The sequence below is a fragment of the Odocoileus virginianus genome, chromosome 30, assembly GCF_023699985.2.
Source record: "Odocoileus virginianus isolate 20LAN1187 ecotype Illinois chromosome 30, Ovbor_1.2, whole genome shotgun sequence".
Classification (NCBI taxonomy): Eukaryota; Metazoa; Chordata; class Mammalia; order Artiodactyla; family Cervidae; genus Odocoileus; species Odocoileus virginianus.
This window is the reverse complement of record NC_069703.1, coordinates 42,235,325-42,255,027: the sequence shown is the minus strand read 5'-3', so window position 1 is coordinate 42,255,027 and position 19,703 is coordinate 42,235,325. Positions and strand designations below refer to the sequence as shown.

Genomic DNA, 19,703 nt, shown 5'->3' with positions numbered 1-19,703 from the left:
TGGTGAAGAACTCAATGTTGACCACTTTATGATCATTTGGCATTTGAAGCAAATTGGAAAGGTGATAAAACACAATAAGTGGGTGCCTCAAATAAAAAAGATCGTTGTTTGGAAGTGTCATCTTCTCTTATTATACACAACAACAATGAATCATTTCTTCATTGGATTGTGATGTGCGACAAAAAGTGGATTTTCAACTGGTGATGACCAGCTCAGTGGCTGGACCATGAAAAAGCTTCCAAAGCATTTCCCAAAGCCAACTTACACCAAAAAAGGATCGTGGTCACTGTTTGGTGGTCTGTTACCCGTCTGATCAACTACAGCTTTGTGAATCCAGGTGAAACCGTGACATCTGAGAAGTATGCTCAGCAAATAGATGAGATGCACTGAAAACTACAATGCCTGCAGCAGGCACTGGTCAACAAAATGGCCCAATTCTTCTCCATGACAATGCCTGACTGAATGTTGTACAACTAATGCTTCAAAAGGTGAACGAATTGGGCTATGAAGTTTTGCCTCATCTGCCATGTTCACCTGACCTCTCACCGACTACCACTTCTTCAGGCATCTCTTTTCCTAGGGAAAATGCTTCCACAACCAGCAGGAAGCAGAGAATGCTTTCTAAGAGTTTGCTGAATCCTGAAGCACAGATTTTTATGCTACAGGGAAAAAAAACTTATTTCTTGTTGGCAAAAATGAATTGATTGTAATGGCTCTTGTTTTGATTAATAAAGATGTGTTTGAGCCTAGTTACAATGATTTAAAATTCATGATCCGAAACCGTAATTATATTCGCACTAGCCTAATACAAAAGGGCCCATGGAATAGAGAGGTTAGCATGATTGTTGATAAAGCTACTAAATGATGTGAACTGCTCAATTTCTATTCTGTAGAAGCAAGTACTTCTCAAGCTTGCCTGAAGCACGTGCAAGGGTCTTACCCCAGTGGTAGAGCTCACATAGGAGTCCATGAGAAGACTGTCGAACATGGCGGCTTCTTCATTGATCAGCTCCACATTTCTCCGTTTAAAAAGCTGAAAGGAAAGAGAAGAAATGGTGTACAGAAACAAGGAACAAAGAATGACCTAATGTTAAATTGCAGCATGACTGTCAAGGAAATGCTATGAGAAAATGCCAAACCTGATCTACTGATAATGGAAAGATATTCAAGGGCTTTACTTTCTATGTTACATCTATTGTTTATATTTTTGGAGAACATTTTTATAAGCAAATCTTTTTTAAAATTTCTGTGCCCTTTGTATAAAAGGGCACAGATATACATATATATAATATACATATACACACTCTATATATACCCTACACACACACACACACACACACACACACACACACACACACATATATATGCCCTTATACACACATATATAAAAGGCTTCAAAGAAGAGAAGTAAGGGTGGGCAAAAGCAGGTTAGCATCCAGACCTGGGCAAGGAACCAATTTGCTGGGGATGCATGGCAGAGTGCAAATGATGAAGCATAAACATAGTCTCAGTTCTAGAGAGACTTACAAAGAATGGACTCAGGAAAAAGAAGGCAGCCCAGAATGGTTGACAAACTTCTTAAAAGGCCAGTTTTGAGACTGGGCCTTGGAAGCCAGACCTAACAGTGACTACTGAGTAAAAACAAGGGGTTAGCGCTAGAAAGTTATATTGAAGACAATTAAAATGACCCAAGTTGTATGAAATTATGAAAAAGGAATAAGGGACAGCTCTTTCTCAAAGCTTCCAACATTTCTTCACAACAAATGAAACTGGGTGAGTGGCCCACAGAGCTAAACTACTTTCCCAAGGGGAAAGGGAGAATGTAAGGTGGAGGCCAACCATGGTGGCTGAACCACCTCCCTAAAGAGCACATTTGAGAACACTCAGGTTAACGCACTTGTTGCTCCCGTTTCTGCTTCCGGAGCTGAATGCCCTCTTCCTCTCTTCTTCGCCTCATTTCCTCAGGGTTTAGGGCATTGTTCTTGTAACTCTTCATTCGATAATTGTCTTTCCCTGGGCTCGCCATGGTCTCTGGAAGAAGGGAAGATACACACACACTGGCAAAGGCTCTTAAAAGGACAGCATTTTCTGCTCACTGGCTTCTTTCCCCACCCACCCTCACAGCTTCCCAGTGAAGCCTGATAATCTCAATAATTGCCCCCGAGATCTCTATTACCACCCTCATAACAACAACACAGTTTCCTTTAATCCTAACAAGTTCATTAAATAAGTGCTGTTATAGCAATTGATACAAGCTTAGTAGTTAAAAGGTGTAGGCCCCGGAGGCAGATTGTATGGATTCAAATACCAGCTCTTCCTTTTTTGAATTTGTTTATTTATTTGGCTGCCCCAGGTCTTAGTTGCAGTATGTGGGATCTAGGTCCCTGATTAGGGATAGAACCCAGGCCCCCTGCCCTGGGAGCATGAAGTCTTTAGTCACTGGACCACCAGGGAAGTCTCAACCCTGACTCTACTTGTTAGCTGTGCAACCTTCAGTAAGTTTCTTTAACCTCTGTGCCTCAGGAGCTCATCTTTTTAAAACACAGAGTTGTTAGAAGGATTGTATAGCTTAACACATGTGAAGTACTACTTAGTCTAAGAAGGAAATGGCAACTTATTTCAGTATTCTTGCCTGGAAGATCCCACAGAGGAGCCTAGCTGGCTACAGTCCATGGGGCCACAAAAGATTTGGACACAACTCAGTGATTGAACAACTACTTAGAACAACGCTAGGCATATGGTAAATGCTCATAAGCTATGATCACTTCCATGACAAGAGAAAAGTTACATGACTTGCTAAATAAGTGCAAATATATTTAACCTAGCAAGGTGAAATACAGTGTACCCAATTCAGTGGAATACCATGTATTTTTTTTTTTTAAAGTAACTCATATGGTCACCCTTCTATTTTTCAAAGACATTTAAAATTTTATTCTGTAATACTTGCTACATACAAAAAAGATGAAACATGTTAAGTTACCAAGCAAAATAATACAATGAGCATCTGTCAACTCACCACTAAATCCAAGAACTAGATTAATATACCTGAATCTAGTAGTAAGGTTTCCCCCATCCCAGGCTCCTCCACCCCCATTCCAACTCCAGCCAAAAGAAAACTGATATTATGAATTGTCATTATCTTTGCTTTCATTTTTATGAATCACATATATGTACACCCCTAAATACTGCATCATACTATGTTCAGTCTACTGAGAATTATACCCACTCCACTGGATTTCTAAGATTTACCCATGTTATTGAATGAAGCCTTATCTCGTTAATTTTTCCTATGTTATATTATTTCACTGTATAAACACATCATCATTTGCATTTCCCCAGTGACTAGTGATGTTTAGCATCTTTTTCATGAACCTGTTGGCCATTTATATGTTTGCTTTGGAAAAGTGTGTATTCAGGTCCTTCGCCCATTTTTACTTGCAATATTTGTGTTTGTTTGCTATTGAGTTGTAAGAGTCCCTTATGTTGTTGTTGCTATGGAGTTTCTCAGTTGTGTCTGACTCTTTGTGACCCCATGGACTGCAGCACACCAGACTTCCCTGTCCTTCACTATTTCCTGGAGTTTGCTCAAACTCATGTCCATTGGTTCAAGTGTGGTTGATTTGGAGATGGTCGTATGGCATCACCAAGTATCTTATATATTTTGGATATTAATCCCTTGTCAGATATATAGTTAGGAAGTATTTTCTCCCACAGGTTGCCTTTTCATTTTGTTGACCATTTCTCTCTTTTTAATTGTTTGACTCTGCAAAAATCAGAAGGCACTAACAGATAGCCACCAGATCCCCATGATGCCCTGAGTGAAAATAAGTCAGCTTAGATACATGACAGGCTAACATCCCACTACTTAAGGCTCCAAGCAGTGAGAGGAGCAGCCATCAAATGCTGACCTTTTTTCCTTTTTGTTTGGACTGTGCAGAGGCTTTTACATTTTCCAGTTTAAGCTCTCTAGTTTATGGGTCCGACTTGTTTATCTCTGCTTTTGCTGCTTGTGCTTTGGTGTTAGATCACCCTCCGCCCCCCAAAAACATCATTGCCAAGACTAAGGTCTTTTTTCCTGTGTCTTCTTAAAGAAGTTTTAACAGTTTCAGGTGTTACCATCAAGTCTTACGCCATCAGCTAAGTACCATGTTGCCTTCCAAAGTGATGCCAATTCATATTAGCTTAGCAATACACAACGAGCTCCCACTGATACTCATCCTGTTACTCAGAACTGTCACTTTTGCCAATCTATTGAATATAATGTACTTCACTAGGATAAAGACTTGCATTACTAATACGGTTATTAGATTTTATGTTAATTAGCCGTGTTTCCCTTTCTGTAAAAAATGTTTATGGTACATCAAATATTTTTCCATTGAATTATTTGTCCTTTTCTTATTGATTTATAGTTCTTAAGATATTCTAGTTATTAACTATTTGTTGATTTTTTGTATTACAAATATTTTCTAGTATCTTTTCACCTTTTTTCAATTTTCACTTTATGGAGTTAACAAGTTCTTAACTATAATGTAAGTTTTGCTTTAATACTTAGCTCTTTCTGCGTGTCCTGTTTAATAAATACTTTAATGCTCCCAAGGTCAGAAAGATACCCTGTCATGTCTTCTTAAAGTTTTATGGCTTGCCCTTTACACGCCAGTGATTCATTTGCCTGAAATTTAATTAATTGTATATAAGCCTTAGGAAGTTAACATAAAGTTTGAACATTAATGACTTAGATACACAGGTTAGGGGAAAAAAAGCAGAAAGGAGAGAGAAATCATACAGTAGAGAGAATTAACAAGGGTAAAACTTGGATCTTTCAAAAGACTAAAAATAGTCAAGTCTCTGGTTAGATCTCTCAGGAACAAAAGAGGGTACAAATTTTAGAAATGAAAAAAAAAAAAAAAAACATAACCACAGGTAACTAAAAAGATTAAAAAAAGGGAATATGAACAACTTTATGCTAACTTGCTTGAAAAGACAAATTCCTAGAATAGTATAACTTGCTAAAAGTGACTCAGAGTATCTAACTAGCCTTATAACCATTAAATATACTGAATCAGCACTAAAGAATATTTCCACAAAGAAAATGCCAGGTCTAAATGGTTTTATAAATGAGATTAAAAAGAAAAAATTTTTTTTTTTTTGGCTGCAATATGCAGCTTCTAGGATTTAAGTTCCCTGACTAGGAATCAAATCCAGGCCCTTGGCAATGAGAGCTCAGAGTCCTAACCACTGGGACTACCAGGGAATTCTCGAGGTTTACCAACTTTTTAAATAAGTTGTTTCACTCTTACACATACTTCCTTCTGGAAAAAGGACATTCTTTTGATAACAATACCAAAGAAGGATAATATGAGAAGGTCCTATAATTTTCCTGTATCATTTATGAACAAGGATGTGCATGCTCAGTTGCTTAGTCATGTCTGAAGCTATAAAAATTCCAAATAATACTAGCACAAGGTGGGGGAAAGAAAAATTAGGAGTCTGGGATTAACATATATACACTACCATATATAAGGTATGTAAATAACAAGGAACTACTGTATAGCACAGGGAACTACACTCAATATCCTGTGAAACTTATAATGTAACCTGTAATGGAAAAGAATCTGAGGGACTTCCCTGGTGGTCTAGTGTTGGGGACTCCGCACTTCGACTGCAGGGGACACGGGTTCAGTTTCTGGCTGGGAACTAAGATCCCACATGCTACATGGTGCAGCCAAAAAAAAAAAAAAAAAAATCTGAGAAAGAATACACACACACACATATGCACAAACACACATATGCACACACATATATAAATGAATCACTCTTCTGTACACTTGAAACTAAAACACTGTAAATTAACTATACTTCACCAAAAATAAAATTAAAAAGGATAATGAAATAACATCATTAATTGTACTTTAAACTTTTTCAGACAAACAAAAGCTGAGACTCTGTCTCTAGCAGACCTACACTGTGCTCAGTCATGTATGACCTGTATGATTCTTGGCGACCCCATGGATTGCAGCCCATCAGGCTCCTCTGTCCATGAGATTTTTCAAGCAGGAAAACTGGAGTGGGTTGCCATTTCCTCCTCCATGGGCTCTTCCTGACCCAGGGATCAAACCCATTTCTCCTCTATCTCCTGCACTGCAGGTCGATTCTTTACCCACTTAGTTATCAGGGAAGCTCTAAGACCTGTACTAAAGAAAGTCTAAAGTTCTTCAAGTAGAGGGAAAATGATACCAGGAGGTAACTCAACAAATAGAAAAGGAACCAAAAAGAAACTCTGGAGTTGAAAAATATAATAGCTGAAATGAAGAATTCACTAGAAGGGTCCAACGGCACATTTGAGCAGGCAACAGACAGAAGTAGCAGGCTTGAAGACAGGAAAATTGAAATTATGCAGTCTGAGGAGAAAGGGAAAAATAATGCAGAAAAGTGAATAGAGAGCCTAGGGATTCATGAAACTCCAACAATCAAATCACAAAATATGCAATATGGGAGTCAAAAAAATGGGAGATAAAGGGGAAAAGAATTTTGTAGAAATAATAGCAAAAAAAGAGACAACAATGTACACAGAGAGATACTCAATTTCAAGGAGAAAAATTCAGATCTACATCTAGAAACATAATCAAACTATTGAGAGCCAAATACAAAAGGAAAGTCTTGAAAGCAGCAAGGAAGAAGTGACTCATCACATACAAGCCAGTTTTTCATCAAAAAACCATGAAGTCCAGAAGGTACTGAGATTTTAAAATTTATAGATATTTGAAGTGCTGAAAGAAAAAAACTTTCAAAGAATTCTGTATCTGACAAAACTGTACTTCAAAAACAAGGGAGAAACTAAGATATTCTCAGGTAAACACTGAGGGAATTTGTTACCACTAGACCTGCTCTATGAGAAATGCTGAGGGGAGTCCTTCAAGTTGAATGAAAGGGCGTTACACAGTAACTTGAAGCCAGCGAAGGTAAATACATGGGGAAATATAGAAGCCAGTCTTCTAGGATTTTTGGTTTGTAATGCTACTTTTAATTTTCTACATGATTTAAAAGAAAACGCAGGACTTCTCTGGTGATAGAGTGGATGAGGATCCCCCTGCCAACACAGAGGACGTGGGTTTGATCTCTGGTCCAGGAGGATTCCACCCGCTGCGGAGCACCTACACCTGTGCGCCACAACTACTGCGCCCGGGCGCTGCAACTACTGTGTGCCTAGAGCCTGTGCTCCTCAACTAAAGCAGCCCCCGCTCGCCACGAACAGAGATAGCAACTAAAAATAAGGAAATAAATTATTAAAAAAAAAGACAAATGCGTAAAATAATAATGAACAAAAGCTTCTGTATGCTATTGAAGTTAAGTTGGTACCAATTCGAACTACATTGTGATAAATTTGGGATGTTAAATGTAAAGCCCACAAGCTCTCTCTATATACATACATACATACAAAATAAAAATATACACAAAGGAAATGAGACATGAATGAAAACAATTCACTACAAGAAACCAATTAAACACAAAAGGCAGTAATAGAGGAAGAGAGGGACAAAAAGGTATAAGAAAGAAAGAAAAAAGAACAAAATGGCAGAAGTCTTTCCTTATCAATAATTACATTATACTTTCTTTTTTGGCAGTGTCAAGTAGCTTGCAGGATCTTAGTTCCCTGACCAGGAATCAAGTCTGGGCCCCTAGCAGTGGAAATGCAGGATCCTAACCACTGGACTTATGGCCAAATTCAGACTTAAATTGAAGAAGGTACGGAAAACCACTAGACCATTCAGGTATGACCTAAATCAAACCCCTTATGATTATACAGTGGAAGTGAGAAACAGATTTAAGGGACTAGATCTGATAGACAGAGTGCCTCATGAACTATGGATAGAGATTCGTGACACTGTACAGGAGACAGGGATCAAGACCATCCCCAAGAAAAAGAAATCCAAAAAAGCAAAATGGCTGTCTGAGGAGGCTTTACAAACAGTTGTGAAAAGAAGAGAAGCAAAAAGCAAAGGAGAAAAGGAAAGATATACTCATTTGAATGAGGAGTTCCAAAGAATAGCAAGGAGAGATAAGAAAGGCTTCCTCAGTGATCAATGCAAAGAAATAGAAGAAAATAATAGAATGGGAAAGACTAGAGAGCTCTTCAAGAAATTTAGAGATACCAAGGGAACATTACATCCTAAGATGGGCACAAAAAAGGACAAAAGTGGTACAGACTTAACAGAAGCAGAAGATACTAAGAGGTGGCAAGAATACACAGAAGAACTATACAAAAAAGATCTTCATGACCCAGATAATCATGATGGTGTGATCACTCACCTAGAGACAGACATCCTAGAATGTGAAGTCAAGTGGGCCTTAGGAAGCATCACTATGAACAAAGCTAGTGGAGGTGATGGAATTCCAGTTGAGCTCCTTCAAATCCTGAAAGATGATGCTGTGAAAGTGCTTCACTCAATATGCCAGCAAATTTGGAAAATGCAGCAGTGGCCAAAGGACTGGAAAAGGTCAGTTTTCATTCCAATCCCAAAGAATGCTCAAACTACCGCACAACTGCACTCATCTCACACACTAGTAAAGTAAGGCTCAAAATTCTCCAAGCCAGGTTTCAACAATACGTGAACTTTGAACTTCCAGATGTTCAACCTGCTTTCAGAAAAGGCAGGGGAACCAGAGTTCAAATTGCCAGCATCTGTTGGATCATTGAAAAAGCAACAGAGTTTCAGAAGAACATCTGTTTCTGCTTTATTGACTATGCCAAAGCCTTTGACTGTGTGGATCACCACAAAGTGTAGAAAATTCTGAAAGAGATGGGAATACCAGACCACCTGACCTGCCTCTTGAGAAACCTGTATGCAGGTCAGGAAGCAACAGTTAGAACTGGACATGGAACAACAGACTGGTTCCAAATAGGAAAAGGAGTACGCCAAGACTGTATATTGTCACCCTGCTTATTTAACTTATATGCAGAGTACATCATGAGAAATGCGGGCTGGAGGAAGCACAAGCTGGAATCAAGATTACCGGGAGAAATACCAACAACCTCAGATATATAGATGACACCACCTTATGGCAGAAAGTGAAGAACAACTAAAGAGCCTCTTGATGAAAGTGAAAGAGGAAAGTGAAAAAGTTGGCTTAAAGTTCAACATTCAGAAAACAAAGATCATGGCATCTGGTCCCATCACTTCATGGGAAATAGATGGGGAAACAGTGTAAGACTATTTTTTAGGGCTTCAAAATCACTGCAGATGGTGACTGCAGCCATGAAATTAAAAGACACTTGCTCCCTGGAAGAAAAGCTATGACCAACCTAGACAGCATATTAAAAAGCAGAGACATTACTTTGCCAACAAATGTCTGTCTAATCAAGGTTATGGTTTTTCCAATAGTCATGTATGGATGTGAGAGTTGGACTATAAAGAAAGCTGAGCGCTGAAGAATTGATGCTTTTGAACTGGGGTGTTGGAGAAGACTCTTGAGAGTCCTTTGGACAGCAAGGAGATCCAACCAGTCCATCCTAAAGGAAATCAGTCCTGAATATTCATTGGAAGGACTCATGTTGAAGCTGAAACTCCAGTACTTTGGCCACCTGATCGAAGAACTGACTCATCTGAAAAGACCCTAATGCTGGGAAAGATTGAGGGTGGGAGAAGGGGACAACAGAGGATGAGATGGTTTGATGGCATCACTGACTCAATGCATATGAGTTTGAGTAAACGCCAGCAGTTGGTGATGGACAGGGAGGCCTAGCATGCTACAGTCCATGGGGTTGCAAAGAGTTGGACAGGATGGAGCGACTAAACTGAACTGAACCACTGGACTGCCAGTGAACTCCCAAGTAATTATATTATACTTACTGGGCCCTTGGTGGCTCAGGTGATAAAGAATCTGCTTGCAATGCAGGAGACCCAGGAGATGTAGGTTTGATCCCTGGGTCGGGAAGATCCCCTGGATAAGGGAATGGCTACCCACTTCAGTATTCCTGCCTGGAGAATTCCATGAACAGAGGAGTTAAATAGATTAAACTCTTTAGTTAAAAGGCAGAGATGGGCAGTGGATTAAAAAAAAAAAACAACCATGATCTACTACATGCTGTCTGCAAAGACTTACTGTATATCTGAAAACACAAAGAAGTTGAAAGTAAATGGGTGAAAAAAGATATTCATGCAAATGATAAGCAAAAGAGAGCTGGGATGGCTGTACTAAATATCAGATAAAAATTTTTAAGTAAAAAACTGTTACAACAGTCAAAGTAAAGGGAAAAACAGTTCTACAATAACATTTAGAGACTACAATACACCACTTTCAATAATGAATAGAACCTAGACAGAAGATTATTAAGGAAAGAGAACTTTTACATTATAAATCAGTTAGATGTAAAAGACACATAGAACACTCCCATCCAACAAGAGCAAAAAACATCTTGCCAAGTACGAATGCATGGAACATTCTCCAGGATAAACTCTATTAAGGCACAAAGTCTCAATAGATTCTAAAAGATTAATATTAGACAAATTATCTTCTTTAACCAAAGGAATGAAACTAGAAATAAACAGTAAAAGAAAATTGGAAAATCCATAAATATGTGGAAACTAAACAACAGACTCTTAAATAAGTTGAAAGACAAACACTTCCTGATTTAATAATTTACTACAAAGTTACAATAATCAAAACAGTGTGATACTGGTGTAAGGATAAACAAGAGAACAGAATTGAGAGAGATTTCTATAATCAGGAGAACAGAACTGAGAGTCCAGAAATAAACTCATACATCCATGGCCAGTAAACTGATTTTTAAAAATATTTTTATATATTTATTTGGCTGTGCTGGTCTTAGCTGAGGCATGTGGGATCCAGTTCCCTGACCAGAATCAAACACAGGCCCCCTGCATTGGGAGCACGGAATCTTGGCCACGGGTTCACCAGGGAATTTCCCCAGCCAATTGATTTTTGACAAGGGTATTAAGTCCATTCAATGGAGTAAGAATAATGTCTTCAACTGGTGCTGGGACAACTAAATGTTCAGATACAAAAGAATGGAGTCAGATCCTTAGCTTACACCATACACAAAACAAAACTTAAACTGGATCAACAACCTAAATATATAAACTAAGACCATAAAACTCTTAGAATAGAATATGGGTAAAGTTTTATGATCTTGGATGTTGCAATGGATTCTTAGCTATGACATCAAAATCACAAGCAAAAAAAAAAAAAAAAAAGACATTAACAAGGAAGTAAAAAGACAACTTACAAAAAAAAAGACAACTTACAGAAGAAATAACTTTCAAATCTATCTGATAAGGGTTTTAACATTCAGAATATATAAAGAATTTCTACAACTCAACAGCAAAGACAACTCAATTTAAAAACAGGCAAATGGGGGCTTCCCTGCTGGACCAGTGGTTAGGAATCTGCCTCCCAATTCAGGAGACACTGGTTCAATTCCTGGTCCGGGAAGATCCCACATGTCATGGAGCAACTAAACCCATGCTCCACAACTACTGAGCCCACAGACTAATAACTACTGAGGCCCTCTAACCGCACTCCAAAAGAGAGGTCACTGCAACAAGAAAACCACACCACTGAGAAGAGAGCAGCCCCCTCTCTCTGCAACTAGAGAAAGCCACTGTGCAGCAATGAAGACCCAGAGCAGCCAAAAATAAATGAAAAATTTAAAAAAAAAAAAAAAAAAGGATAAAAAGTAAAAATAGGCAATGGGACTTCCTGGTGGTCTAATGGCTAAGACTCCATGCTTCCAATGCAGGGGGCCTGGGTTTGATCCCTGGTCAGGAAATGAGATCCCACATGATCCCATGCATACTACAACTAATGTGGTACAGCCAAAAAGAAAATAATAAATAAAACAAATATTTTTTTAAAAGACATTAAAAATAAATGAATTGCTAAACAAAATGTGGCTTATACATATGATGGGATATTATTCATCCATAAAAAGGAATGAAGATTTGACACATGCTACATTCTTGGGCTCCAAAATCATTGTGGACGGTGACTGCAGCTATAAAATTAAAATATGTTTGCTCCTTAGAAGGAAAGCTATGACAAACCTAGACAGTGTGTAGAAAAGCAAAGACATCATTTTGCCAACAAAGGTCCATACAGTCAAAGCTCTGGTTTTTCCAGTAGTCATATATGGATGTGACAGCTGGGCCATAAAGAAGGCTGAGCGCCGAAGAACTGATGCCTTCAAACTGTGGTGTGAGAGAAGACTGTGGAGAGACCCCTGGACTGCAAGGGGATCAAAGCAGTCAATCCTAAAGTAAATCAACCCTGAATGTTCACTGGAAGGACTGATGCTCCAATACTTTGGCCACCTGATGAGAAGAGCCGATTCACTGGAAAAGACTCTGATGCTGGGAAAGATTGAAGGCAAAAGGAGAAGACAGCGGCAGTGGATGAGATGGTTAGATATCTTTACTGACTCAGTGGACATGAATCTGAGCAAACTCTGGGAGACAGTGAAGTACAGAGAAGCTTGGCGTCCATGGGGTTGCAAAGAGTCGGACACAACTTAGCAGCTGAACAACAACAACACTGAAGAACCCTAAAGATGGTATGTTAAGTAAAACAAACCAGGATAAAGGATAAAGAAAAGGATAAAGATTACATGATTTCATTTACATGAGGTACCTGGAAACTTACAGAGACAAAAGTAGATTAGAGATTATCAAAGTAGATTAGAGATTGTCAGCTACAAATGGAAGGGAGAAATGAGAAATTATTGCTTAATGGAACAGAGTTTCTGTTTGGAGTGATGAAAATCTTGGAAATGGATAGTGGTGATGGTTGCACAACATTGTAGATGCAACTGATGCTGCTTAATAATGATTAAAGTGGTGAATTGTGTCATATTTTACCACAAAATTATTTAAATAGCATATTTCCTCCAATTAACGCAGAATCTCAGTTAGTTGTTTTTTTTTTTTTTCTTTTTTTAAGATTTTGTATTTGTCTACTTGTATTCACTCATCACAGGGCCGATTATGTTGATTATATTTTCTTATTTTCTGAGTTCCTGATGTTTCGCCATTTGGGAGCCTTACAAACCCAGGAGATTGACACTCCAATTGCTAGCTAATTCTTACAGATAACATGTCTAAGAGCATGCCTTTGTAAAGGAACCAACCCAGTCATACTTCCTTTATCTTGCCTGTACACCCAGGAGGCAATATTCCTCTGCTTCATCCCAGGGCCCCAAAAGTAGTAGGTAACTAGAGACTACTCTTATAGCCCAAAGCCCTCCAGAATTATTCAGATTAGCCAATACTAAACTGTTTCTTCTGCCCTGCCTTCACTTTCCCTCTGAAACGGCAATCAAGGATCTGGCCTAAGCCTTCTGCTTGCTCGTGCCTTCTGCCCCCTGACCACCCTGGTGTTTTCCTCTGTGACCCTGTGTGGCAAGTGGGAACCCACCTCCCACAGCCCTCGGACCCATAATAAACTTCCTCCTTCCAAGCCTCATCTGTGTTTCCTCCTGTGGCTTCAGTGACTTTATCATATCTTACTCAATATTGACATGTTAAAAACAACATCACTATTTAAAAAACTGATAAAAGTGAAGTTGATTATGTAGAAATACGAGCAGAAGAAGTCTTATTAACTTGGTCTACCCTTTATAGTCATTTCATTTCTTATCCTTTAAATTTCTAATCTGAAACAGTTACAAAAAGTATTACAAAAGGGATGAAAAATAAATTTTAGAGGCACACAGAAAGGGACAGTTAACTCTAATATCACCTTTTCTGGGGAGTGTTTTGGGGTGATCATGATGAGAGCTTAAAAAGAAATCTTCCAAAGGTTAGATTAGGGCTGGTTCTTCAAACAGGAGACCACCTTGAGGATTCAAGTGTAGTAAGAAAGTACATAAATGTGAGGGGGGGAAGTAGTCCATTAAGAGAATCTGAATGAAAGAGAAATCAAAATGGAAGCAGTTGAGGAGAGGGCTGAGTTCTGGAGCTAGAGATACTAAGGAAATGAAACTTCAGAAAAGATGCCTCTGTTCATTCTAGAGAGCGGCGAGGCAAACCACAGCAGCAGTAGAGGTCTTATGATGCGCAAGTTTCTACATCCACTTGGCAAAGCCCAAGTCGATTTACTGTTAAAAAAAAAAGTTCTAGGGGAATGCAGTGGCCTCCCTTTGGGGTCCCTGATCACCCCTATGCCTGGAGACTAATAGGCACAGGACAAATTCTTAAAGGCACCACTATGGACTGCTGTTTCCCAATACCTGACACATGGTTTTTCATGACTCTGAGCCTGGGCTCTCCCAGAGGGCTGTCTCTTCTTTCAAGCAGAGCTGACAGTGAAGCTGGAAGGAGAACTAGGCTGTGCTTTAGTCACCATGGTGACAAGAAACTATCACAAATATTTGCTTATGACTTCACTGGAGAAGCCAAACAGGGGAGGTTAGATTGGAAGGCGGAACATTTGCAGAAGCACATCTGGAAGCAGCAACCAAAGGAATGCTGGACTCTCATTCAGGGACTAGCAGGCAAAGGGGCTTTTTTCATCATGCACTCCCTTACTTGCTGAGCCTGGATCAAGAAATCCACAATACAAACATACCTTTTCAAACATCTGACTGTCTCAGGCAGACTCGGAGTTTTCTCCGTTGAAGAACTCTCTGAATAGGTCCCTGAAATTGCTTGCATCTCTTGTTTCTAGGAAATAACTGCTACTGTTGCCATGCATTTCCTAAGCTCTTAGAACCAAGGAACTAGCAAGAATAACACAAAATAAGTGTGGACTCTGTTATGGCCTGAATTGTACCTCATCCTCCACCAATTCATATGTTGAAGTCTTAAATCCTAATACCTCAAAATGTGACTACTTGGAGATAGCTTTTTAAAAAATGAGGATGCTGGAGTAAGGCCCTAATTCAATATGACCAGTGCCTTTATAAGAGAAGATTAAGATACAGATGTACATAGTAGGAGAACACCATGTGAATATGAAAACAGCTATTTGAAAACCAAGAAGAGAGGTCTCAGGGTTAGCTAATCCTGCTAACATCTTGATCTTGGACTTCTAGCCTCTAGAATTAAGAGAGGATACATTTTTGTTGTTTAAGCCATCCAGTCTGTGTTGTTATTCAGTCTTAGCAAATTAATACAGACCCTCATTGATACAGAAATAACCTGAGTCTAAGGTCACACACGGAGAAGGCAATGGCACCCCACTCCAGTACTCTTGCCTGGAAAATCCCGTGGACGGAGGAGCCTGGTGGGCTGCTGTCTACTGGGTCGCACAGAGTCAGACATGACTGAAGCTACTTAGCAGCAGCAGCAGCAGCAAGGTCACACACTAAGGGAGTAGCCAGATTATTGCAGTACTCCATTTAAGCAATGGTATGTTTAAAATAGGAAAAGGAGTACATCAAGGCTGTATATTGTCACCTGCTTATTTAACTTATATGCAGAGTACATCATGAGAAACGCGGGGCTGGAGGAAGCACAAGTTGGAATCAAGATTGCTGGGAGAAATATCAATAACCTCAGATATACAGATGATACCACCCTTATGGCAGAAAGTGAAGAACAACTAAAGAGCCTCTTGATGAAAGTGAGAGAGGAGAGTGAAAAAGTTGGCTTAAAGCTCAACATTCAGAAAACTAAGATCATGGCATCTGGTCCCATCACTTCATGGCAAATAGATGGGGAAACGGTGGAAACATTGGCTGACTTTATTTTTCTGGGCTCCAAAATCACTGCAGATGGTGACTGCAGCCATGAAATTAAAAGACACTTGCTCCCTGGAAGAAAAGCTATGACCAACCTAGATAGCATATTAAAAAGCAGAGACATTACTTTGCTAACAAAGGTCCGTCTAGTCAAGGCTGTGGTTTTTCCAGTGGTCATGTATGGATGTGAGAGTTGGACTATAAAGAAAGTTGAAAAATAAAATTAAAAAAAAAAAAAGAAAGCTGAGCACCGAAGAATTGATGCTTTTGAACTGCAGTGTTGGAGAAGACTCTTGAGAGTCCCTTGGACTGCAAGGAGATCCAACCAGTCCACCCTAAAGGACATCAGTCCTGGGTGTTCATTGGAAGGACTGATGTTGAAGCTGAAACTCCAATACTTTGGCCACCTGATGTGAAGAGTTGACTCACTGGAAAAGAAAAGACCTTGATGCTGGGAAAGACTGAGGGCAGGAGGAGAAGGGGACGACAGAGGATGAGACAGTTGGATGGCATCATCAACTCGATGGACATGGGTTCGGGTGGACTCCAGGAGTTGGTGATGGACAGGGAGGCCTGGCATGCTGTGGTTCATGGCGTCGCAAAGAGTCGGACACGACTGAGCAACTGAACTGAACATATAACAACATAATGAAATAACCAATTTTAAAAAAATAGGCATTGCTGGGCTTCTCTGGTGGTCCACTGGCTAAAACTCCACACTCCCAACGAAGGGGGCCTGGGTCTGATCCCTGGTCAGGGAATGAGATCCCACATGCCACAACTAAGACCCAGTGCAGCCAAATAAATATTAAAAGGAAAAAAAAAAGGCACTGCTAATACTGTAGATTCTGTGAGCTCTATTTCACTCTTCTAACTCATCAAATCTGACTTTCATTCCTTCTACTCCAAAGAAAAGCTGCTTTTGTCAAGGTCACCTATGACTTCCACATGGACAGAAATTTCTTTTTTTTTAATTTTCAAAATAATTTTATTTATTTATTTATGGCTGTGCTGGGTCTTCATTGCAACTACCTATTGATGCTTCCAAATTGTGGTGCTGGAGAAGACTCTTGAGAGTCCCTTGGACTGTAAGGTGATCAAACCAGTCAATCCTAAAGGAAATTACCCTGAACATGCATTGAAAGGACTGATGCTGAAGCTTCAATATTTTGGCCACCTGATGTGAACAGCTGACTCATTGGAAAAGACCCTGATGCTTGGAAAGACTGAAGGCAAAAGGAGAATAGAGTGGGAGAGGATGAGATGGTTAGATAGAATAACTAACTCAACAAACATGAATTTGAGCAAGCGCCAGGAGCTAGTGAAGGACAGGGAAGCCTGGTCTGCTGCAGTCCATGGAGTCGCAAAGAATAGGACACGGCTTAGTGACTGTACACACACACACATCAAAATCTTCACTTCGGTATCCGAAACTAACAATTTCTAACTCCCCCATCTCATCAACAGCAAGAGTATTTACAAGTTACTTAATCTAAACTCTAGATTAAAAAAAAAATCATCCTTGATTCCTTCTCTTCTCACATCTATTTGATCAAATCTACTGACAAATCCTGAATGTATCTTGAATGTATTTACATCTCTCTCACTCCTTTCCTGGTAGCTCAGCTGGTAAAGAATCTGCCTGCAATGCAGAAGACCCCGGTTGACCCCGGTTCAGCTCCAGGGTTGGGAAGATCCCCTGGAGAGGGGACAGGCTACCCACTCCAGTATTCCTGGGCTTCCCTGGTGACTCAACCGGTAAAGAATCCACCTGCAATGCAGGAGATGGGTTTGATCCCTGGGTTGGGAAGATCCTCTGGAGGAGGGCATGGCAACTCACTCCAGGATTCTTGTTTGGAGAAACCCCATGGACAGAGGAGTCTGTGGGGCTACAGTCCGTGGGGTCACAAAGAGTCGGAGATGACTGAGCAACTAAGCACAGCACCCCTTTCCCAAAGTCATCTCTTGCCTGGCAACTACAACTCACCCCCAACCCACCACCACAAAACAAAGCCAGGCTATACCACTGCTCCCATGTAAAATCTTCACAATATAAAGTGCTGCCTATATCTTCATCTCATCTCATTCAATTTTTTACCCTCAGTCATCAAATGCTCCTGTCACAATGGCTCTCAGTATTTGGAAACTATCAAATACTGTTTTCTTTCAGCCCACAATTCTCTTCCCTAGCTCTTAGAATTGCTAGGTCCTTCCCCTGTCACCACAAAGTAAGAGACTACATTTTTGTCAGAACACCTGTTTTATTTCCTTCATTACACTATTTGCAATCTGTATCTGTTCTCCTCCATAAGCTGTGTAAGTTCTACAAAATCTTTTGTTGTATTTCCAGCATCTATGCTATATACAAATATTTGCTGAATGAATCACCGTTCAAATACCTACTCAATACTTACTGAACACCTACATTGTCCCAGATATATGGTCTAGCCATAACAGTTGCTTAACATGTGTTTGCTAGCAAGTGTAAGTTAAGGGAAGAAATGCACAGCAAAGGACTCTTCCTTGGAACTGGAGGGAAGCAGATCTTCTAAAAGCAGAATTTAAAAAGATTTCTTCCTAGAAATCCAGAAACCATAAGTTTCCTCCAGAATGGGTATGAAAACTGAATGGAAACACTCTGATGTAAGGACACACACACACACACAAAATAAGCTTAAAAGAAAAATGACTTCAGGACACAAACGACTCAGAAAAAGATACTTTTGACAGCCACATTCAGTAACCTCATCAGCATTCATTGTATCTGACCTTCTACCTTGTCACTGACGATCACTTTTGCCTTCTTGAAATTCTACCCATGATTCTGATAGCACCACCCTCTACCAGTTCTCTTACTTTCTAACCACTCCTTCTCAGGTTTCATAACGCCAATCCCTCAGTGTCAGTGTGTATCTACCTTTAGTCCCCTTCTCGGCAGAAGCAGCCTCCTTTCCCAAATGATCACCCATAGCTTCAATGTCCACTTTTACACCAAGTACCAAATCTCTAGTGTCACAGTCTGTCAAGTGTATTTTCAAATGCCTTACTTGCTAGCTCCAACTCACTTTCTGTCTCCTTAAACCAGTTACTTCCCCTAGCTTCCCTAGTTCAGAATTCATGCCATTACCATTACTCTGGTCTTAGAGCCACTCATGAACTTTCTATTCCCCTAAGACAGGCTAGTAAACTGATTTTCACCTGTACCAAAGATTCTGTCCTTAACTAAATTCTATCCAGGCTCCTCTGAGCCCTTTCTCGATGAGGCTCAACCGTGGCCTATAAAGACGTGAATAAAAAACACCAATAGTTTCTAACAGCTCAAGGTCACACTGCTAGATGACCCCAGCCACACTTAAAAGTGCCTGCCTGGGAAAATCTCAAGGCTGCTGAATGAATTTACTGTTTCAGCTAGCATCTGAAAATAGGGTTCCCATTTCCCAGGCTCTGTGGGAGGGTAGGAGACTACTTTCAATAAGCACCAGAAGCAAGCCCGGCTGGGTTTCATGTGAACCACCTTCCCTTCCTTGAATTTTGTGATTTTTCATTTCCCTGACTGTATGGAGTTCACTCTCACTCCAGCCCTTGTTCCCTCATCCTTTTTTTCTTTTAAAGTTAACTCTGTACAAATCAAAGCTGAAATCAGTTCACACTTTTCCCTGTTACAACAGTACATTACTGACTGAAATCTGTCCTTATCACTTTAACTAGTGTCCAGCTTTGTTCATCTGTGACACCTGTTACCATAAACTGGTTCCCACTGACAACCATCAATGACCCTGTTTTAGTCACAACTCATCACTTCTCTTCCAGATCATTAAATCTTTGAGATTAAGAATCTGTAGCACAGCACACAGCACATAAATCCTCTCAAATATTAAACTTAACATTTTGAAATTTTAGTTTTCCAAAAGATCTGAAGTGGCTTACAATAAATTCAACAAAACAAAAATACCAAACCCCAAATCTGGAAAAGGAATATACACATTTGTATAGAAAATGAGAAAAGATG

The 19,703-nt window shown here is 39.8% G+C and overlaps 1 protein-coding gene and 1 non-coding gene across 5 annotated transcripts in view; both read right to left on the bottom strand.

The window, feature by feature from the left end:
- KPNA6 (karyopherin subunit alpha 6) overlaps nucleotides 1–19,703 on the bottom strand; it is a 53,712-nt gene that overhangs the window by 16,996 nt on the left and 17,013 nt on the right. Inside the window, exons 1-4 of one of the 4 annotated variants that reach the window (XM_020896127.2) lie at nucleotides 14,243–14,344; nucleotides 4,611–4,669; nucleotides 1,898–2,031; nucleotides 941–1,033 (exon numbers count right to left, since the gene is read on the bottom strand). In XM_020896127.2, the coding sequence (XP_020751786.1) occupies nucleotides 941–1,033; nucleotides 1,898–2,026 (222 nt within the window). In that variant the 5' untranslated portion in view covers nucleotides 2,027–2,031; nucleotides 4,611–4,669; nucleotides 14,243–14,344. Of the gene's footprint in view, nucleotides 1–940; nucleotides 1,034–1,897; nucleotides 2,032–4,610; nucleotides 4,670–14,242; nucleotides 14,360–19,703 lie in introns of those variants that run through there. The other 3 variants (XM_070459084.1, XM_020896125.2, XM_020896126.2) reach the window with 3 other exon arrangements.
- On the bottom strand, nucleotides 3,752–3,899 carry LOC139032270 (small nucleolar RNA SNORA79). Its single transcript, XR_011484806.1, has one exon. It is a non-coding gene; the product is annotated as a small nucleolar RNA SNORA79 (small nucleolar RNA).